At 41.3% G+C, this 24,133-nt stretch overlaps 1 protein-coding gene across 9 annotated transcripts in view; it reads right to left on the reverse strand.

Annotated features, from left to right (window-relative positions):
* The window catches only part of LRBA (LPS responsive beige-like anchor protein), a 580,756-nt gene that overhangs the window by 360,418 nt on the left and 196,205 nt on the right, over window positions 1-24,133 (reverse strand). For all 9 annotated transcript variants that reach the window (XM_019534457.1, XM_019534459.1, XM_019534455.1 and 6 more), the window contains exon 34: window positions 23,058-23,122. In XM_019534457.1, the coding sequence (XP_019390002.1) occupies window positions 23,058-23,122 (65 nt within the window). The remainder of the gene's footprint in view (window positions 1-23,057; window positions 23,123-24,133) is intronic.

Below are 24,133 nucleotides of genomic sequence, written 5' to 3' on the forward strand. Positions count from 1 at the left end.
AGGAACATCGTGGAGAATAATGTCTATCAGGGCAACTGATCTCTCACTGCAGTTGCTCTCTCCCCGATTCAAGAATTCACAGCTTTAAACAAATGAAGAAAGCAGACAAGCAACATGGAGACGCGGAGACAATATGCTCTCAGCAAACAACTGTTATTGATAAATAATCTTTTGAGTTTTCCTCCAGTAGTCTTAGAACATCCTTGTTATTGGGAATTTAGTGCCCAAGAAGGCAAAGTGAAGAGTTCTAGCTGAATTAGGTTTGTTCTAGTCCCAAACAACTGCATCAGTTCCAGATCTGGTGGCAACAAAGTATTAGAAGTACTTATAATTTTGCTCCCCCAAATCTTACTCAGCAAGGGACAAACTGTTTAAAGCTTATACAGAGATTCAGTGAGCTCTAGCAAAGGCAGAAAAAAGAAAAAAAAGGCTTGGGGAAATGAGAACAAACTAGTGGTCTGAAAACAATGGAAAGGAGCAACTACTTGACCGGAAGTTATGGCTAGAACGGGTACTCTTTTTTTAGAGAGTGGACAGACATAACACTGGAACTGTCCCAAGAATGTCACTGATTGGGAACTGGTTCACAAGCGTCCCCGGACAGAAGTGTCCACACACATGCTGCTAAGGGTTCTAAATAGAACCCTCATCTTTCAGAGTGCCAAAACGCCACCATGGGGTGGTACAGTACCCCGACCATCATGCCTTTCTAGGGGTCAGTGCCCTGAATCTTCCCCTACAGTCTTCCCCTGAATCTACCTAGAGCATGGGTGGGCAAAATGCAGCCCAGGGGCCAGATGCAGCCTGCCAGGCCATTCTATCCAGCCCACAGGGCCCTTAAAAAATTTAGAAAATTAATATTTATCTGCCCTGGGCTGCCTGTTATGCGGCCCTTGATGGCTCACCAAGACTCAGTAAGCAGCCCTCTGCCCAAAATAATTGCCTGCCCCTGCCCTAGAGGAAGGAAAAGACTGAGATTAGGGTAAAAAGTTACAGTGGAGGGGTGGCCAGGTGTTGGGCGGGACTCATGCTTCTCAGGAAGCTGGGTGCTCTGCCTTCTCCTCAAAAACTTCCTAGTTGTTCCAACTCTTGTGTGCAGCGTGGAAACCAAGGCAGAGCTGGCTGCAAGCATAAAGCACAGAGAAGCAGCAATTACCAATTAATGAGCTAATTCTCTTCACATCGAGCATATGACAGCCATTTTGTTCTACTAAATGTCCATTTTACAATGCTCTGTTCCCCAACCCCACAACCCAGCAAGTGACATGTGTTTACTGTTACAGGCACAACCACTCACCCACTCCAAGCAGGAGCCATAATGGCCCAACCCATCTCTCCCAAAACCTAGCTACCTCTCCACCCCAAATAAGCCTGGGATCCCTAGCAGGGAAGTGAAACGGACACAGAGGTTTTATGCTTCCCCAATCCTGAAGACTGTGGTTTCTCTCTGTCTTTGCGCAGAAGAGTCCTGGTAGCCTCCCAGAGCAGCCACATGGCCCTGCATGGGCTTGGCAGGGAGCCAGGGACTGAACGGCAGCACAGTTTGGGATGCCTGGAGGACTGACCAGACACTAGGCATGGAATGATCTGTACCTGCACATCACATTGAACCGGTTCAAGATAACCCAGCTCAAAACAGTACTCGACCTTCTCCGTGCGCAAAAGAGTAATCCTTTAAGAGGGCAGCAACTAGCCCATGCTAATTGTATGCGAATGAAATGAGAATATATCAAGTGCAGCAAAAGCACTCCAACTTTTAACACTCTTTTCATCCCAGCTTAAAGTTTGCTGCATTTGAATCATTCTCAGCTTGCTCACACACAATTAGAACTAAAGGCTGCCCTTTAAAATGCTCTCCTTTTGAAGGGGCTCCAAGGGTTCATGGTTGACACGTATGGTCAACACCCTTAGAGGAATATTAAAAAAATAAAAGGAAAAAAACTTCAAGCAGGGAATCCTAACAACTTTGTGAGACTAAGGTTTAACCTTATGGCAAAAAAGATTCATGTGCTTGAAAGAATACCTTCAGGACAACTCAAAAAAGCATTCTTTTAAGATTCCCATAGCATAAGATCGCTGCTATGAAATCAATAGTTTTTGCCACAGCTATCTTGACCAAGCAATTATCCCAAGCCATTTAGCGGTACATAAAGCAATTATTTTTGAAAGTCCTGGAGCACTGTAGGGTGAGTGAAATCTATTACACTGTGTACTGGGCACAGTGAAATCAGAAACTTGGGCAACCCCATAAAAAAGCATTGTTTCAATAGGATCATATGTAATAGACAGCAGTTAAGAGGAACAGGTCGCAAGTGCTCCTCTTTTTAAACTCAAACTCCTGAAACAAAGAATGTCTTCCAATTCACTGGAAAACTTTTGCCTCACACATTCTAATAGAAGACACTTGACTTGAGAAGCGGCATCCCACAAATGCAGCATTCAGGCTACCAATCTGAGAAGCTTCAGGTGGACACTCTCAAACCAAGTCAGAGACAAAAAATCTGGCAACTGGAAAATAAAACTTGTGATGCCCTCATTGGAGCCAGGATATTGAACAGGAAAAGAAGATCTTCCCTGGATTGTTTGCAGCATTTCAACTCCATCTTGATCATCGTCCAGAAAAACATCCGACTCAATGGAATTGTGGGGATGGCTTGAACTCTAGTCCCAAACAGAGCCCACTTTAGAACAGAACTGAAAAAATATAGCACTATTTAAGCAAAAGACATGACTTGCTTCATTTGTAAGACATATAATGCAATACAGAAACCTTGATAAATCACGTGTGCTATTGTATGCGAACTCTACTCAAAGAGTCTACCATGGCATTGTTTTTCTCTGACAAATGAGTCTTAGTACACACTAAAGAGGTGGCCCACTGAGGGCCTGGCAGGTAGGATGGAGAGGCTCTGCAGGCCAAATCTGGCCAACAGGCTGGATGTTTAACATCCCTGCTTTAGAAGGAGAGCGTATGAACAGGGTATACCTACAACAATTGATCCCCTGTTCATACACCCTCCCTGACTTCCAGAAATTTCAGAGGGACAGTACACTCTCAAGAGCAGCGGTCTAGATTAAACTCGAAAGTTGCTTTAATCCATTACTGTAGTATTGTCCAAACAAGTTTGGGCATGTTTGTATTCAGTCAAAAGAGGGAAAGCCTTGTGAGCCTGACACAGAGCTCAGCCACAGTACACCATTTTCTTTATGGAACGCTTCTTATGGAGGATTAACCATTTGGCCTATACCTTAACTACTTCTTAGGTCATAGTTGGGACTAAGAGGAATGCCCTCTAGTTTATACCAAGGAGGTGGTACATATGAACGAAAAGTCCTGCTCAGAATTTCATCTGCAAATAAAAAGTTTCAATCGCCTATGATGATGACAAAAACATATGCAGAGTGGAACTCCAAGCAGTAACCCCATCTGTCATCTGAGACCATTACTATAGAGAAGGAAGTTGGTTAGAGATGTGCATCCTTAGACAACTCAAAATATTTTAGTGTAAATGGCAGACATGCTGTGGCTTAAGTGTTCATAACATCACAAAAGAACTGAACCCTCAAATATAACCTGGTGAAAAGCTCCCCACTGCACTGGTAAAGAACCATTTTCTGTCAAGAGCATTTATGTTGCTATGGAATCCTTTACATTTAAGCAGTCCAGGGTTCATTATTCCTTTAGTGCAGGGATGCAAGTTTCCTTATTATATAAAAAGCCAAGAACCAGACTATTTGCATACTTTACTGTAGGCCAAAGTCTAGATACAGATTTCTGAGGCAGAGCAAGGTATAACAGTAAAACTGGGTTGGTCTTTCTGCATTTTTGTAAAGAAGGGTATGGAAGAGTAACAGATATTCTGTTGAGTATATTTAGAGGGGTATTATTATTATCATTTAGATTTATATCCCACTCTATCCAGAAAGTCTACTGTATGCCAGGTTTCTTGTTAGGAGTCTGTTCTACAGAGAAAAGAGGGATCTTATGGAAATTTCCAGATGGTTGGATACGAAGAACAGTTCTACCTTTTGTCATTAGTCGATGGTGCTAGATTTACCAACTGGATAACACTGTAACAAGCAGATCCCCAAAGCTAGTCCCTGGTTTACACACTCCTGAGACCTACTAAACTGTCCTGCAGAGAGTTGCCACATCAGCAGATGCATGCAAGGTTCTTCTCTGCATCAGCAGGAATGAGACAAACTCTCTAGGGACTGATGTAGGACCAGCATCACTTCTTGCTAAACTGAAAGAAAGCCGGAGAACACAAAATAGACAGTAAGCTGAGTAGGATAATAAGTATAACATGGCAAATCATAACATGCCTGATGTTTTAAACAAATTTATTCCTGGATAATAATAGCAGATAAGACCCAAAGAGTTGCTCACTGAAACAATGCAGAAGTATCCTGCAGTAGATCTAACATGTGGCCAGTTGGCATGTTACAATTTGTTGCACAATTCCTGCATATGACATGGGATGAATGTAATGTTTGATAGGGGCCTTAGAGACTAACTCATTCAGAGACGTGCATGCTTTCATAGGTAATAACCTACTCTGTCAGATGCTATGAATGGATTAAACAAAAATTAAAACTCCTCTTATGTTCTATTTTTCCAAACATAAGTGCCATACTGGGCCAGACCAATGATCCATCTTGCTCAGTATCCTTGTTCTGACACTAGAACTAATAAATAGTTTAGAGTAGAGGTCTCAAACTCACTTGGTGCCCCTCACAGGCCAGTTCCCCCAGGGCATGGCAGTGGTCACCATGGGCACTACACGGCATTTGGTCTGGCAGAGACAGGTCTGGCAGCAACAAGGGGTCCAGTGGCAGTGGTGGGTGCAAATGTGGGGGGGAGGGTCTTCTGGGGACAGCAGTGACAAGCCAAGCCAAAGGGCCCTGAATTCTGTGGCAGGCCTTGCCCACCAACCTCTAGTGGCCCACTGTTGCCTGGCAGGCTAGATGAAGAGATTCTGTGGGCCAAATCCAGCCTGCAGGCTAGATGCTTAACACCCCCTTCTTTAGAAAGGTCATATGAACAGGGTATACCCAGAACAATGGATCCCCTGTTCATACTCCCTCCCTGACTTCCAGAAGAGAACTACATACAGCTTAACAAAGTACTTTCCCTTGTTAATTTTAAACCCATCTCCAAGATCGTTTCAGTGGATGCTCCCTAGTTCTAGAGACTTGGTGAATAACAGTTTCCAACACACTTTGTCCACACCCTTCATGATTTTATAGACTTCTATTATATTCCTCCTTAACCTTCTCCATTACAAAAAGAAGCATCGTAGCCTTTTTAGTCTCTCCTAGTATAGCAGAAAAGAAAAACAAACCTATAAGGAAAGTATTTTTATGGGGAGCTGTGGTCACGTTGAGTTCATGACACATTCAGAAGAACTGACAGATGCTTGGAGTCTCTCCCCCTTTTATACCTATGAGTAGTCTTAATGGATGCTGTGCACCAGAATATACTGACGGTTCAAATATTCCTGAAAATAGGAAGAAGAGGGAGGCATGACAGGACCAGATATGTGTTCCACGCAATTATGCTTCCTGCCATGCCAAACGTGCACAGTAAGACACAGGACTGTGGGATCCAGCATCAGATCCAACCATGCTTTATTGCTAGTGCAGTGGAGTCACGATACTGGGCTCCCCCTGCACAGGCAAGTAGCAAGCTCCCACAGCTACAAGTCCACAGCTGACGAGGTTCACAGCTGTACAAGTGCTGCATGCACAGCTGCAATCCCTAGCTGCTGTGGGTTCACAGCTGCAGAACCCCATGGGGTGTCCCCGTAGCTGCAGGCCCCATTGACTGACAGGGCTCCCAGACACAGGAGAGCACCTAGGCACACATTCAATTACTTGTGCGATAGGAACGACCCACAAAGTTACTACATGTGTTTTGTGGAATAACTTTACAGTTTAGTCCTCATTTTGTCACACGTTTGACTGGGTCACAACTTAAGCTGTGATTAACTGGTTAAATCACATCTTAAGTGTAATATTTGGCAGAGGCCCAAATATCAGTGCACATAATACATTTGTTCTGCCTCATCTTCATGACTCCTGCGTACTTGCTAAGCATTACAACCTCCACAGTTTCTGCCAAGAATTGGCTGTTGTACCCATGAAACTTCAGCTCTGGAAGCACATACAAAGATGCCTTAAAGAATCTGCCTCCTCCCACACAAAAAAGGTCTCTTATCTCTTCTCTAGCAGACCTTACAAGAGTGCCTGTGCCCCTGCCAGCAGTTATGTAGCAGTTAACTTAGACGTTAACATTCAAGTTAGGGTCTGGAACCAACTTCCAAGAGAAGTGGTGCAGGCTCCTACCCTGGGGGTTTTTAAGAGGAGGTTAGATGAACACCTTGCTGGGGTCATTTGACCCCAGTACTCTTTCCTGCCATGGCAGGGGGTTGGACTACATGATCTGCTCAGGTCCCTTCTGACCCTAGAAACTATGAAACTATGAAGTAATACTGGCAGATTATACCGTGTTTTCAATTCTTTTGGTTTACAAATGCTCTATATACTTCAAGTTGAAAATTACTAAACAAAGCCAGTCATGTTAATTTTCCACCACCAATTCACAAGAAAAGTACTGTCTGCTAAGCAAGGAACATTTCAGTAGGGAAGATTATTACAGAAACAGCAAAAACAAAAGAAAAATGAATACATAAAATCAATGACAAACAGTTTAAAAAGAACATAGGCAAATAAATAAATAAATGAATAAATAAAGCAAACTCTCCACTCCCACTTCACTGGAAAAATAATCTTTATGCAGTTTCAAGATCAAGGCTTACAATTCATAATCGCCATTAGTAACTCTAGTAAGTTAAGGAATTGTAAATCTCGATATATTTAACAATTACATTTAGCATAGCTGTATACTAGGCTATTATCTTTATTCATCTTGTCAACAGCTATTCCAATTGTTAACATGAAAAGACTAAGAAAAATGCAGGTCATTCTTTACAAGGTCTACCTGCATTCTTTTGCAGTGAATTACCAATTTTTGATACAGGTTTTCCTTTTTGCTACCAATTGAAATATTAAGTGATCAAGTGCATTATTCTGTACTAGAAGGCTCTGACTGTATCTGCACAGGTGACAGACAATTTACAGGAAACAATATGTTAATTGAAAAAGAAATGGTGTCCTCTAGCAGGCTGAAGGTATCAAAAAATTATTAAAATCAGAAGTAAGGCCCACTAAAAGTTTAGAACAAGCCTTAGGCCTGTGGTGACTACATGTTATAGTTCCATGTCATCAGATTTTTAAAAACACACTAAACCTAGTCTAAACACAGTGCTTTTATGATACTAAACTCAGTAAAACTGGTTGCATAAATACAACTTTAACGATACCCAGGAACACCTAGGGCTGCATTTATTTGAATGAATTTCTTATGAAATACTGTTTTGTTAACAGAAGAAATAAAAAGAAAACCTAAGGCTAAAAAGAAAAAATCCCAATTTAGTTTTCAGGTAGCCATCATGCTGGTGGTCACCAATTTCAGATGCTTTTCATGCCAGTGGCTGCCATTTTTTTCCACTTCCTCTCGCACTGCTCACTGTTTGACAGCCCAGCCTTCACCGCTTTCATCTCTCTCCCCCAGCTGGCAGCCACAGGCGTGTTCAGCACCCAAAAACAGCCACTAAAGAAGGAAAAAAATCCTGCTCAGGGTGGAGGGATAATCTGAAATGGCAGGAGCCTCTGGAGGGGGGACGACTGTGGGATAGGCGACCACTACAGAACAAGTGCTGGGGTCCCAAATCCTCCCCCCTTCAGCTCCTGCCACTTCAGTTCAACCTTCCTGGGTCTGCGCAATTTGCTCCCATTTCCCTTCTCCCACCAAGCAGAGCCATATTCTCCACGTAGGGTTGTCAACTTTCCAGGATTGCCCTGGAGTCTCCAGCAATTAGATATAAATCTCCAGGAAACTGCTGAGAGTTACCCAGGAGATAAATGATAGGGCATTCATTAAAATGAATATTAAATGCCAAGTCCAATTTATACAGTAATCTAGTAGGTTTTTAAAATGTAATTGTACTGTTCATTTGCCATCCAGACAAAGTCTACACACTGTAATCCGTAACTGACATACACAAGCACATAGTCATGTTTGCATTGTCGTGAGTACCCTGGCATTCCAGAAACCTCCCAGAATAAACTAAAACAGAGTTGGCAACCCTATTTCCAGGGTCCCAGGCTGTCTTACCACCGCAGCCCTGCTTGACCAGCCAGTTCCCCCCATCTCCCACATCACTACTCTAAATAAAAATGCATTCACAGCTCATTAAAGTGCTTAACTTTTATTGCCTAACAATAGCAAACAGGAACACAAGAGAATCAACAGTACTTAACTTTCATTGCCTTACACATACATAAGCAAACTAAATGAATGAGTAAATTCCCTGACAATGGCCCACTGTAGCACAGGGCTGGTTTGTCCATAAACAAAAATGGCACACTCTGGGTCCACAGAGTTGGCTGGGATGGTAAGGCAGCATTTTGCCAAGGCATAAAGATTTAGGAACCAGTCAGACAGACTTCCAAAACACAATGACAGGCATGGGCTTCTGGCATTCCTTCAGAAAGTTCACGTAAGCAGCAAGTTCAGACTGGCTCTTTACCCCAGGCAGGGCTCAAAACCCACAACAGCTACCTGACTGGGATCAAAAATCCTCACAGCACTGAGGAACAAGGCTGCTGGTTGCCTGAACCACAGGGGGGTAAGTTGGATCGTACCTGTAGAATTGGTGGAATTTGCCTAGAACACCTCTTGTCTTTGCCTGTTCTCCCAACACAGGTGGTCGGCTGTTCTGAATACTTGCCTTCCACTGAGCTAATCAAATCCAACACCTTGCTATATGCTTGGTAGATGGAAACCTGAAGGCTTTCAAACAGAACAACTGTCCACCATCTTCCTGAAAAATGCCTTCAGGGTACTGCTTCTCATGATCCATGGCTGAAATGTCCTTTACTTTGTGGGCTATCTTCCCACTCATCCTGACCTTAAGTGCAGCAGTCAGCATCACTGCACTGTGTGTACTGTCTCTGTAAATCCTCCTGGCCTCCCACGCTGTCCAGTGATCGGATTAATAAGCATGTTAATTAGCACAATCACCAAACCTGACTGGGAGACCCTGTACTTTCCCTGAGGCCCCTGTGCTTCAGGGGAAGGTTCTCCACACTTCCTTCGCTCCCTGCTTGCTGAGGCTTGCCTCCAGTAAGTTTCTTGTCTTCCCCTGCACTTCCCCAGGCTATTTTGCACCAATTTCAGGTGAGAAGGATATTTTCCTGCTCTTCAGGGAAAGCAGGGGATTTTCTGTTTTCCCTGAAAAATGTGAAAATGTGATTTAAGAAAATCCCTAATTATAGGTTGAAGAGCCATTGCTAAATCTGTTTTTATAAAACTACATGTCAAATCAGCCAGAAAGAATGTTTCTATTTTTCAAAATAAATTACATAATTCCTTAATGACAAATTCCTGAAGACAACCACTGGCGTTAAATATAAAGAAAAATGACAGGACAAACTATCTGCACTTCAATGTATTTGTTGTTTTATTATGAGATGAAACAATGCTTTGGGGTGCATCAGATGACAACTGCACATTATTACTACCTCCAAAGAAAGGAATATAAGCAACAATTTTTAATTCCTCACTTGATTTTTAAACTTTTTTCTAAGTACTTGAGCACTGTACATTTAGGATTTATTTTCCTCAAAACCAAATTTATAGTTTCTAAAAGGATGGCTAAAGACATGAGGATGAATAACAGGAAGATCAACTGAGAAGCCCAGCCAGGGACCGACTGGAAGACTGTCATCTCTGGTCCCAAGACATGCAGCCCCAGGATTACTACCCACCTTAAACTGCACAATAGGTATGCATTCCACACGACACCAGCAGAAGCACTGGTGCCTGAGGAATGAAGGCAGCTAATCGTGCATCCCAAAGAAACTCGGGGTGATCATTGTGGGCAACTCTCTCTCAAGGGGGACAGAGGAAAAAATCTACCACCCTGATCCCCTAGCCCGGGAGGTCTGTTGCCTCTCAGAGACACATATCCGGGATGTGGCAGCAAGGATCCCTAAAGTTGGCCGGCCCTCTAACCACTACCCTATGCTCTTCATCCATGTGGGCACAAGTAACAAGGCCAGAAACAATCCTGGCTGGATCACAAGTGAATACAGGGCTCTGGGGGCTGTGTTTAAAGGGTCAGGGGTGCAGGTAGTTTTCTCCTCAGCCCTCTTGGTTACAAGCCACCAGCACAGGAGGGATAAATGCACCAAAGAAATGAGCAAAAGACTCCTGTGTTGGTGCTACTGTGAGGGCTTTGGATTTTTCAATCACAGCATGTGCTTTAGAGACAGCAGCTTGCTGGGAAGGGATGGCATCCACCTCACAATTAAGAGAAAGGCACTTTTTTCAACTAGACTAGAGGACCTCCAGGAAAGGGCTTAAAATGAGAGCATCAGGGAACAGGTGGAAAAATATTAGAGCAAGCTCAGAAACTGACAAGCAGGGAACCAGTAAAATGGAAAGCAATAGGAAGAATACTCTGACTTGGGCCAAAGGACCAGACTCTCCTCAGTGGAACAGGAAATTGAGGGTCTCCACAGATAGACTCGCATGCTTGTACACAAATGCGAGGAGCATGGGGAGGAAGCAGGAAGAACTGGCCCCCCTGCTAGCCACTAAAGAATACGATCTTACTGGGATAATGGAGACTTGGTGGGACTGCACCCATGATTAGACCACAGGTACAGAGAGCTACACCTTATATAGGAGGGATTGCATATGGAAGAAGGATGGAGGTATTGCTCTCTATGTGAAGGAGCAGTACATATCCCTGGAAGCCAAGATAGGCACAAAAGAAAGAACACTTGAGATCCTCTGGGTTAAGATACAGAGAGGGCAGGGCAAAGGACATTTGACAGCAGGAGTAAATTACAGACCTCCAAACCAAATGGAGGAGCTTGATCTGGAATTCTCCAGAGAACTGGCAGAGGATGCATGCTCTTGGAACACAGTCGACATGAGTGACTTCAATTACCCTGATATCTCTTGGGAAGAGCACTCAGCTAGATTCAAGTGGTCACGTAGCTTCCTCACTTCCATTGAGGAGCTTTGTTTGATTCAAGTGTATGGGCTGACCAGGGGAAAGGCACTCCTGGATTTGGTTTTGGCCAAAGGGGATGATCTAGTGAGTAACCTAAGGGTTGACAGTAATCTAGGCGACTATGACCACAAAACGATCACTTTCACCATCCATTGAAAGGTTAGGAAATCAGTCAGTATGGTAGAAGTCCTTGACTTTAGGAAAGCTGACTTCTACAAGCTTAGGATATTAGTGGGGGAGGCCCTGTGAGACCAAGGTCCAATGGGGAAGGGAGTCCAAGAAGAGTGGTCATTCCTCAAGGATATGGTCCTTGGAGCACAAAGCAGATCCATTCCTATTCATAAGAAAAGTAGCAAAAGGACTGGGAGACCCCCCTGGCTCAATAGGGAGACAATGGATCTCTTGAAAACAAAAAAAAAGCCTATAAGAGATGGAAGCTGGGAATTACCCCCAAGGAAGAGTACACAGGTATCACCCCCACCTGTAGGGTTCGGATTAGAAAAGCTAAGGCATAAACCAAATACAAAATAGCAAAGTTAATCCAATTCTTTAGATATGTAGGAAGCAGGAAAAAATATGGGAAATGTAGCACCCCTACAGAATGCAATGGGACAGCTGACAACTGACACTCAGGAGAAAACCGAACTCCTAAATGAATACTTCACATCAGTATTCCACCAGGCAAAGGACATTAACTTGCCAGACAGAAAGCTGGATGGACAAAGTGGGGGTGATCACCCACCTATAATCAGTGCAGATCTTGAGAGGGAATACCTAGAGAGGCTGGATAGCTACAAGCTAACAGGACCTGATGAACTACACCCTAGAGTACTGAAAAAACTGGCCAACATCATCACACCAATGACAAAGAGAACTCATGAGGTTCCAGAAGACTGGAAGAGGGTCCATGTGGTACCTATCTTCAATAAAGGAAGGAACAAGGGCACAGGGAACTTTAGGCTGATTAGCCTGACCTCAGTCTCTATGACCGCCAACTTGACTTTGTTACAGGCAGGTCATGCCTGCTCATCCTCATCCCCTCCTATGATCAGGTAACTCACCACCTGGATAAGTGAGATGAGGCTGACGTCATATACTTGGATTTCAAAAAGGCCTTTGACTTGGTCTCCCACGATGTCCTCATGGTAAAACTGGCAAGGCGTGGCCTCAACAACTTAATGGGCCGGTGGCTAAGAACTGGATCAGAGGTTGGACCCAGAGAGTATTAATAGACAAAACCAAGTCAACATGGTGAAAAATGACCAGTGGTGTCCCTCAAGGCTCAGTACTCACACCAGTGCTTTTCAACATTTTCATCAATTATTTGGACACAGGTGTGGGAAACATACTGGTAAAGTTTGCGGATGACACCAAGCTATGGGGAAGTGCAGGCATGCTGGAAGACAGGTTGAGGATATGGGCTGTCCTGAACAGGCTTGTAAAGTGGGCTGATCTAAACCTGATGATATTTAACATGGAGAAATGTAAAAATTGCTCCATCTGGGGAGAAATAACCCACAACTTACTTACAGGCTTGGCGGTGCTATATTAGTCAGCACCACAACCGAAAGACACCTAGGGTCACGCTCAACCATAAAATGAATGTGAGCCACCAATGCGATGTTATAGCTGGCAAAGCAAACAACACCTTGGCATGGATCAACCGACGCATCACAAGCAAAACCAAGGATGTCATCATCTCACTCTACTCGGCACTGGTGAGACCGCAGATGGAGTACTGCATCCAGTTCTGGGTGCTGCAGTTCAAGAGGGATGTGGAGAAGCTGGAAAGAGTCCAAAGGAGGGCCACATGAATGATTAGAGGTCTGAGAACAGACCATATGAGAAGAGGCTGAAGGACTTGGGACTGTTCAGCCTGGAGAAGAGAAGACTCACAGGGGACTTTTGGTGGCAACCTTTAAGTATATAAGGAGTGAACATCAGGGGCTAAGAGAACACCTGTTCATTAAGGCACTCCAGGGGAAGACTAGGGATAATGGTCATAAACTGATAGAGGAGTGCTTCGGATTAGACATTAGGAAAAACTTTGTGGTTCATGTGTCCAGAATCTGGAATAGACTTCCCACAGAGGTGGTACAATTACCTGCTCTGGGGATCTTCAAAAGACAACTGGATGCACATCTTGCTGGGGTCATCTAACCACTGCAGTCTTTCCTGTCTTGAGCACGGGGGCTGGACCTGATGATCTGTGGGGTCCCTTTCAGCCCCTAACTTCTATGAATCTATAAGACTCTATCATAACTTAGCCTTTTCTTTGCATTTTCTCTGATAAGGCAGTATCCCTATGCAGCTTCTCTAGTCTTCAAAAGTATTAACTAAAGTATTAACGTGCTAAAATATTAACACTTAAATTGGCCAAATTAACCCATACATTATATATCTACATAGAAGCAGCATAATCTGCCAAAAAGTGACCAGGAGTGACAGCTGTCATTAAAGGAAACAAAAAAAGAAAACATCAGAAGACAGCTGCAGTTTCTCAGCATCTTTCTGAGTCAAAACATAGACTGTTATTTAGACACCTAAAACATTTAAGGATCTATTTTTAAACACTTAATTTTGAAAATGCTGGCTTTAGCTTCTCTTTCCCATTTGATTTAACAGTATTAACTTTATTTGAATGCAATCTTTTGCTCCAAGAATAACCCACCGCTTCCAAAAGAAACTTCACTTCTTTACCTTTGCATTTGTGTCAGCCGGGCAGACCATTATGCAGACACAAGTTCTCATTGTTTCAACATTAGTACTATATTTGTCATCTTTATCTTCATTTTTATACATTTACACACCATACCAACTAAGCCAAATATTAGAGTGGTTGTTAAGAAATTACTTGTAGAGGGAAAATTGTTTTCTTTTAGTCTAAGAATTATTAAATTTATCAAATAAATATCAGATTTACTTAATAATTAACAGACTAATTTTAAGGCCAGAAAGAATCATTATAATTTAAGCTGCCCCCCACATATCACTGTTCAAAGACTCTTACTCAGTTATTTCTACATCAGGTCCATTAGCTAGAGCATGTTTTTCAGAAAGATATTTAGGTCTTGTATTGAAATCTTGCCTATATGAGGTCTTTAATATCTAGGCACAGCTATGAATGTTCCAGCAGTTAATTACTGCCCTTGTTAAAAGTATGCACCTTATTTCTAGTCAAAAGTTATCTAGCTTCCAACTATTACATGGCTTCTTCCTAAAAAGCCATCTAACAACTTGCTGTCCCACAAATATTTTCAGACCTATATCAGGGTATGTTTGAAACTGGTCTTGGCAGAAAAACACCATTCTCAAAAGTCAAAGGAGAATGTTCTCAATTTAAGCATCCTTTTCCAACAACTTCTGACTCGTCAGGGAAAAAGTGAGAGAGAAATGGAGACCCAATTTAAATCAAATCTCCTGCGCATGTGAATTATGTGGAACCAGAAGTGATCAGAGCTATCATGTTGAGTAGGGGTGTCAAACATACAGCCTGCAGGCCTGATCTTGCCCACAGAGCTGCTCTATTCAGTCTGCTGGGCTACTAGCAGTCAGGGGAATTTGGAGGCATGGCTAGCAGTGACAGGGTATGCTGCAGAAGCCGGGGGTCTACTGGATATTTGCATCAGCAACAGACAGGGCAGGCGAGGGCTGTACTAACACAGCCCTACTTGCCCTGTGCTCACTACCAGTACTGTGTATGCTGCCTCTACCAGGCCATGTGCTACAGAAGGAGGCCTAAACAGTGTTTGCAACCCTCAGTTCCATACTGAAAAGCAATGCTGCTGCCATGAATGAGGGATTCATGAAAAAAAGAAATTAATTAATTTGTATGTGGTTAATTTAAGACAATGGTCAAACAGACCACAAAAACTTTTTCTTGAAGAAACTGTACAGTGGTTTTGTATAATAAATACAGGGTGCTGACAGATGTGCAGCTCCCCGCTATAACTCATGGCGCTTTACAGAAAGTGCCATGAGTTACAGCAACCCCACCCCCCACAACCCTACAGATGTTCTCTGTTGGGTTGGGGGGGGGGCCAAGGTCCACTTTGGAGCCAGCTGCATCTCCACTGCCCCTCTCCCCTAGCCCCACCCCACACCCCCTCCCAGTTCCAGCACTGTCTTCAGGATGGGAGGGGGAGAAGGGAGCTCAGGTTGGGGTTTGCCCAGCCTGCATTGGAGGCTAGGATGGATGAATTGGAGCCCCCACCTTGAAGAGGGAGTGAGGGGGTCTCCAATCCACCTGCCCCCTCCTCCAGCACAAATTGGACAAACCTCAACCTGAGCTCCCTTCTCTCCCTCCAATTTTGAAGACAGTACTGGGGACCATCTGTTGGGTTGGGGGTTGCTGTAAATCATGATACTTTCTGTGAAGTGCCATGAGTTACAGCGGGGAACTGCACATCTGTCAGCACCCTGTATTTATTATACAAGACCAGTGTACAGTATCTGTATAATCTCTCTCACAGTTTCTTAAAGTTTATTGTGGTCTGTTTGACCTTTGTCTTATATTAACTATATACAAATTCATAGTTTCTGTGACGCTGCATCAGCCCAGCCCTACTTCCAGTGCACACTGACAGAAGTTAATGAAGGTGTTCCACTTTGGAATGCCTTCATTTGAACCCTCACGTAACAAGGTTCAAATTGTTGTGCAATCGTTGTGTATGTTTAAAGTGCTTTGTAGTAATGTACTTCTGTCAGGACATGGCTGTAGGTGCTTTCAGGGGGCTGATCACATGACAATGTCACTTCTGTCAGTGCCCCCAGTGTAGTGTAGTACTATAATATTTCAAAGTTGATATTTTTGGTCCCCTGCATTTTGAATTAATGAGGTTTTACTGTGCTGAGAAAGGAAGTCTGTACATAAAAATGAAACAACTTAAGACCAGAATAGATGTGGTAAGGTTGGCAGAATTGTACCCTATTTTCTCACATACAGCACCCTAGAATAAGATATACAGTTGGTTTTGAAAGTCAGAATGATGAAAAAAGATATTTCTAGTAGTAACTAATTCAGTATCAGCAGCTATGGAGCTGAGCTTGCTCACTGTTCTGCTCCCTGTGGATTATGCACAGACTTTACTTTTGCTTTGGCACAGTATAAAGCCGAAACTGCCTTTACATATAATATACACTGCAATTTCCAGCAGCTGTTTTTTTGGGGGGGAAATTGTATGTTGTATGTGAGAAAATATTATATTTGGGAATCCAGGCAACACCACTATAAAAGACTGCTCCTAGTCTTCTTAAGACTGGGAGTATGAAGTAGACACAAGAAAAATTAATTAAAACATTAAGCTAACACCGGAAATGACAAAAAAAAAAAAAAAAAAACAGTCGATAAGGAAAAGGTGCCCTTGATTAGATATTGCTGCAATCAGACAGGAAGATTCTGAACTTTGTGCCCTACAAAAAAAAGAAAGGAAAAAATAATCATGGGCTACTAACTGACCTCACTTCCCCTATGACGTTTGCTTGCAAGACAGGGTGCCAAAACAGGCTCTATTACCCTGAATGTCAACGTGATAAAAATACTACTTGATACAGAAGTGTCATGGACCCTAATCAATAGTCAACAAATTTCTATGAAAGACTTAAATCAAGAGAAAACTAAGAAAAAAAAAGCCTTCTGTATACAGAACACCAGAGGGTATATCACACTTCTAGGCATAGGAAGCCAGCAATATAGCAGGCAGATGACAAAAGGCTGATCTCAATGACAATTTGTGTTTAAGTGAAGAATTTCTCATCCCAGCTAACTTACTAATTGAAAACCCAGCATCTTGCATGGTTGTTAAATCAATGGTCAAGCAGGGAAAAACTTCGTATCTTTTAAGTGGACCATGATACCTTTGAGAAAGTTCAGGAAAAATTAGAAGACTGAGATACAGGGCGAATGGTAGAAGTACCAAAGAGGAGAAATTAATTTTTTTTCAGAGAAGAGGAGCTGGAAATAGAAGCTTTGTGGAATACATTTACTAACTTAGGACAACCTCAAGGTGAAGGCCACTCCCTAAAAATAAAATATGTCAGTGATCAGCACTGACAGAATACCCATGTAGACATAAACATTCTACAAGATGGGACAAAAAAAAAAGGAACAAAAAAGAAATAATGGGAGGAAAGGTTACTTTATGCTAAAGGTCACAAAAGAAACAGGCATTTCCAAAAGTCCACAGGGAATCAATCCTGAAAGCAGAACACACCCATCTCTTCGACTAGACACTTGGGGAAAAGAAAATATATGCCAGAATCCCAGCCTGGCATATACTGCTGCGAGTGTCTAACTCATATTTTGGACGGTAAAGGTGATTAGTTATAGTGGAATAAAGTGCCTTGTGCCTAGCACAAGGATTAATTAAATACTAATTTTTTTCCTTTATTAAAAAAGCGCTCAAGCTTCTTGGCTTCTTTCCCCCCACACCGTTCCCGCCTTCCACTTGGCTCACCATGCAACAGCCTAAACAGCAGAAGTCACCAGTAAACCCATTTTAATCCATTCCGTATAGGCAACATTGATTTTGCTAATTTCTTTTGATGAGAATGTCATGAAAGGCTAAATCAAACACCTTACAAAGATTTAAATATGTCAGCCTTTATCAACTGAACACACCATTTGAAAGTACAGGGAAGCAATTTCCCAGATATCATCAATGTCAGTTACAGTTTAAGAAAATATTCTCAGCTTTACTCCTCCAAAGAAATCATGCCTGCTGACCTTTAGGTCCTGGGTCAAGTTCCTTCCCTACAATCACCATATTAAATTGCAGCTATCAGCTAGGAGGCAGCCAGTCACATACATTCCCCTCCCCTTTCTGGTCAGAAATAGATCTGTCATAATTACAAAACACTGGATAACTATTATTATACATGCACACTGTCAGCCTTAAAAATAAATCAGATAGGAATGATGATTAAAATATGTTCTTTTAGAATCTACTGCAGTCAAGGGAGTGCTCTTATTTCACAAGTAGGGACCTACCTAATTTGTGGCGGCTGCCCCCAATTTTGCAGTTTGAGTGTGGCATGAATTGCCATTTTCGTGGTGGAGTGCAGCAAGGCCCCCTTCCCCTCCATGCCTCCAATTGGCTATGGAAATCCTGCACCTCCCTCCTCCAGATGGTCATCTGTCAATCTCTGGGGAGGGGCAGGACTTCTGAGGCCCCTCAGCCAATCAGAGGTGTGAGTGGCGCCACATTCTGTTGTGAACATTTACCCTCCTTTCCCTCCTCCCCATGCTTCAGGATGCCAGGACTTTCTGCCTCTATTTGTAGCTCGCTCCCCTAGCCCCCTTCCCTCCCCCCCCCTCACTTGCTGGGTATTTTCTAGCTTTTTTGTAGTCCTGTGTTTTTTTGCAAGGACCAGGCTTTTTCATGTGGGAGCTACCAAGTCCACAGTTTCTGCAAAAATCACAAAATATCAAATTTGGTAGGTCCTTATTCATGAGCACTTACTGTTTCTTTTCAGCACTGGAACATAGTCCCCAAAAGTTAACTTGCCTTCAAAAACATGAGATTCTTTTTTAAAAATATTGTTTTTCAAATTGCCTTACAGAACTGACACAGAACATGAAAAATAGCATTTAAAAAAGATACTTTTACTAAATATTCACAACTTCTAATTTTTCTTTACAACAGTGAGAACTAGAAATTTACATCTGTTTTAAATGAAAACTGGGACTTTTGAGTAATAAGCTGGTTCTAACAGCTTGAGCCCTAAGATACCACACATTCATGGTATTGCAAGACTTAGAAACAGCCTAAATATTTTTGCCTTTTTTTGTGTGACTCTACCCTCTATTACTCTTCTGCAATTTTTCCTTGATTCAAGAAAAAAACAAATTTTAAAGAGAAAATTTAAAAAGCATATGCTGTGAGACATGTTATGTTTGTAGCACTATAGACCTTATAGCACAATGAAAAGCTAACATGTATGCATTCAAGGTGCCTATGGCAAAACAAAGATAGTGGGTCCATTACACGAAAGTTCCTGTTTCAAACAGGAACTTCTTCACAGTGCTACACAGAACATATGAACACTTATATGTAGTGCTGCCAGAAGTATCTCTTGGTCCCCCAGCATCCCACAGTACTCTGCTGTAGTTCTACTTCCCAAAGTGGCTGACAGAGCTACTGCTGCCCCAGGGGACCTGTGCATGGGAGCAGTGTAAAAAGCAGTAACAGGAGAGAAGGCAATTACTGCTGAGAGGAACAGCAGCAGCAAGAGCTTTTAAACGCAGCCACGAGTAAGGGGATGAGGAGAATGGTTCTTCTTGGCCTCATAACCTAAAGAGGTATGCGAGTGCAAGAGGAAAGCTGTCTTTGACAGTTGCTTGTCCTGGTTTGGTTCCAATCTGGGTCCTAGAGCAGCAGCTGACCCTCTCCCCACTCAAGAGTAGCAGCAGTGTTAAATACATCACTGGGAGTGACTGAGCTTACTGACAGGCTCCTTTGGGGGAAGGGCAAAGCAAATGAGCCCTACTGCCCCCTGGCTTAAATTGGGATGCACTGTACTAAAATAACTAACTTAACTGCACCTTCATCTAATAAGGTCACAGGCAAAATTATATTTATTTCATCGTGTTAATTGCAACATGCCACATGTTCAATCAATTTATCACACAACAATGGCAAACCAGACACAAAGATGTTCCATAAAAACATCAGATGGTGCTTTAATTTGGATGTGTGTTCTGTAAAGTCTTGCCGTGCAGCACAGAATTGGTGCTGGGCAACAAGCAAAGACTGGCTTTGCTGTGGGCACTCTGCAGGGGGTTGCTCCTGGTCTGGCCAGCAAACCAGCTTGGGCATACTCACCTGGCCTACAGGGCCAGATAAGTTTGACAGTCCTGCTCTAAGGATACTGCTTGGGGCAAAAAGTCTCCAGTCTAAGACAAGACATGTAAAACAAATGAGAGAATATACATGGCCACTTCAAGAAATCCACATTCACATCATTTCAATTACTCCAAGCTCCAAGCTATTGCTTACCTTTATAAACTGTTCTAACTTGCTATAGTTTTGAAGGACTTAAGCTTATAGTGATCTTTAGTAGCATGAGTGGAATTTACATACGTTACTACACTAACTGTAATAAAAATTTACCGCACAACCTCATCAGCTTCTATCAATTATTACGCAATTGTATAATATGAACGTACCAACTAAATTCAACTTCTTTTTGCAAGAATAAGACTTGCTGGCACAGAAGTCCATAAGTTCCCCTGGCACAGAAGTCCATAAGCTCCCCCCACCCAGCATCTTTTACATGAAGATGCAGTTACCCGACTTGTATGTAGAGACGGTTAGTTCAGGGAATCCCAATTTCAAATGGTTATGGAAATGCAGCAAAACTTCCAGTACACTATTTCTAAAAAGAGTAAAATGGCCTTCAAAAAGAAATAAAGGAAGTTATCATGAGTTGCTATTCCTAAAGATAATACAACACACTGAAGTACTTTGTTGTACTTTGAAAACAACAGTAGTGGAAGGGTGATGGACTGGATGATGTCTGAGACAGAAAAAACCTATTGCTTTAAATTCCATGAAGTTTTATGCCTCCTCCCACCCCATTTTTTTCTTGCTTTCATTCTTATTATTGTTAGTGATATATACCCACCATAGTGTAATCACTGATTACACTAAGTTCATCCTTAGAGTTTACACCTTTCAAGTACCTGTAAACTTCTGTCTTCTCCCATCAGCAGCACCTTGTCATCTCTTAGCCAAATTTGCAGCACTTAATTCCTTATCGACAGGACTTTATGTATCTAGTGTGATCATACCGTCATGTAAGTGACCTCATAATATATTATTTTAAAGGGTGTTGGCTAAGTGATCTGAAATTTAAACCTTTATTTAACATAAATGGTTTAATTTTTAGGGTTGTTGAGATAAATTTTTGGAAAAAATACATATACTGATTTAGCATTTTTTCTGATAATATCTTTTATTGGGCCAACTTCATAGTTGGGAGGAATTTTAGACAAATTTCCAAGCACAAGGTAATCTTTCTCCAGACTTAGGTCAGGGGAACGATTGAGGAAGGTTACTTTGTATCCAAAAGTTTTTTTTTAAATTTGTCTTAATTATGCAGCTGGTCCTGTAGAAGATATAACCCAAAACAATCCTTGCTTCTCACACTTCCTGGACACCATCACTCCAACATTAACTTAGAAAAAGCAAGTTAAGCATGCTAATAGTCTATATACAAATGAAAGAGAGAATAAAAGGACACATTTTTACAAATTGCTTCTTCTCATCTGTTGAGGATTAGATTCCCAGTTTATAGAACAACTGTATCACTTGAGTCAGGCATGAAATGAAGTAAGAAATACTTGATTCAGATATTTTTCTACTAACCAAAGCCATGTTTTCTAGTTTTTGAAAGATAATTTGTTCATGAGCATAGCTCAACCAATTCTACAAAGTCTAGGCCATAAATTACCCCTGTAATTTATATGGGGTTCCCATCTGTGTAAAAAAAAAAAAGGTAATAAGTCTTTAAAAGAAAACAGTCAACTGAATATCTTTACAGATATGATCTCTGAAAATCTGATTTAGATGATGAGAGGATCTTTTTGGTGAATGTTACTTACAACTACGACTCCATAACTGATTTGTTAATGATACCCATCTTACCCCGCTGAATCTAACATGGTTGTTTACGTGTGTAGAGGAGAACCATGTTATCTATACTAATAAAACATTAATCAAGGGCCAAATTTATGGCAGGCACTCTATAAATGAGGTCAAGGAAGGTCAGACACATAATTGGAAACAACTACAGAGTAGATCTTAGCACAGTAACTGAACACCTTCTTTATTTTTCTTTGGCCCTTGGGATCAAGACTGGTAGCAGAACATTCTTATCCACCTTGGAATTATATTCCTCTAGCCATAAACCCAAGCAAACTCAACCATAAAAGGTTTCATTATGTTTGAGAACCTCTGTAAATTTTAAAAGAAAAAAATATTAAATAGTTATTATCTCTATTCCTTAATATTTCAAAGATTCTTTTCTATTGCATTATTTTCTATCGTTCGACAGAAAAAGTTTATCCTCTTTTCATTTTGATCATTTCAACACATATCCTAATCTTACAAAGTTGATTTTTACTGTTCTCCACTTGCTTTTGCTGTAAATTCAAGTTTTGTTTTGTTTTTAAATGGAAAAACGCCTTGTCATGATGCTCTCCAGTTAACTCACTAGGGCTTCTTAAGAAGCCTTCAGAGAAAGTAAGTGTTGCTCTTTGTCTGCTTTACTAATCAATTGCTAATGAAGGAAATATTGATAATTCTGATGAGTCAAGTCCGCAAGCCAAAGTTCACAGCCCTGTCCCCTGCTCTATCATTTCCAATAAATCTCAGTAATTTATATAGAGTTATTGATAGAACATTAAAACCTGGTGATAACATTAAGAGGGTTTAGATTTTTTAAGCATTTGTAGTCATATATTACGTTATCCACTTCAATTCTACTGTATAATGAATATGTGGAAGGTTGGCTGAATACAATATAAATTTTGGAGATAAAAATTAGAAATACTTGCACTTCACCCAACTACACTGAAAGGATTAATAGGAATTATAGTGTCCAGTATATGAGTCCAAATAGGAAGAAAGAAAATCTATAACACATTGCTGATGCAGTATACTTAATATATCTACCAGAAGAACTAAGTTTCTATAAAAAACGTATTAAAATATTTAGACTACCAAGAGTATTAAAGGGATGAAATACTTGTTTGCAAAACTTATAATGATTGACTAAAGAGACCTGCATTCCTGGTCAGTAATATAAGCAGGAGAAAGTATTAGTGACTACAGATTAAAAATCATGGGCCTCACAAAGTGCAGAAAGGTAAAATGAGAGAGCCATCAAATATTTTTACATAGTTACCTTCCCTCGTTGACAAGTTCAATAAAGGCTAGGCCTGCATTCTTCTGTATTGAGTTCTGCCACTCCTATAAAATTAAAGAGAAGGAAGAATAAATGAGTTGTGTAAAAAATTAAACAACAATATACCATTTCTAATCAAAATTATCAGACTATAATAAAGGCATTTTCTTTGTACTTTCAACAACTTCCATCTTCACCAATTACATTTTAAAACACCACATTGAGTTCAATTTTAGAAGGAATCCACCATTAGTATGAAGAAATAATGAAATGGCACTAATTTAAAGTTAGTCACAAGTTCCCAGAAAGAATGTTAAACTGTTGCATCTTCTTCTTTTGACTCCAGTTTGTTTATTTTCCTCTTTAAAAATATGTAACACAAATTAAACAAGCAGGCCAGTGCCTACAGTTGTTAAGTTTTGTGTCAGCAAAATTAGTTAATGTAGCCCAGGTATTTGCTACACTTCTTTCAGTTTAAATTTTAAGCCCTACATTTTCACATTCATTATAGTTTTTCTTACTCTTTAAGCAATTAATTTGACTATGTATTGGTTACACTGATGCCATCTCCTTATTGCCCCATCATAAGGCCATCTATCAAATCCCTTCTACATTTTCATGTCCTCTAGTATTAGATCATGGATACACACTTTCATTTCATATATCTGCCTCTATTAGAACTTCTTTTCTAATAGAGAAGTGCAACAGAAGTACACCATACTGTATATCCATCAGATCCACCGGGATGTTTAAGAGTAACAGAACTTCTCCCTATACAGAGTGTGTGTTTTATTGAATGCTACCTGCTCCACTATCACATGCTACCTTTAAACATTCCATGAACAGAAGGAAGAGGGTTCTTTTTCTGCCAATAAATCCTTTAATGGCAGATAGATGCTCTGGTCTTACACATGCTTATCCAATATCCATATCTAGCTTTCAAGATTTAATTTTAAGTTTGGTACAATTAAAAATCATGTCTAGTTTTTATTTTGTTTCTCAAAGCCATGATCACTCATGTCAGCACTACTATCTTGCCCTTTTCACCTCACCAATATTAATAATAAATCAATAAA

This window comes from Crocodylus porosus, unplaced genomic scaffold, assembly GCF_001723895.1.
Source record: "Crocodylus porosus isolate Cpor-Errol unplaced genomic scaffold, CroPor_comp1, whole genome shotgun sequence".
Taxonomy (NCBI): Eukaryota; Metazoa; Chordata; order Crocodylia; family Crocodylidae; genus Crocodylus; species Crocodylus porosus.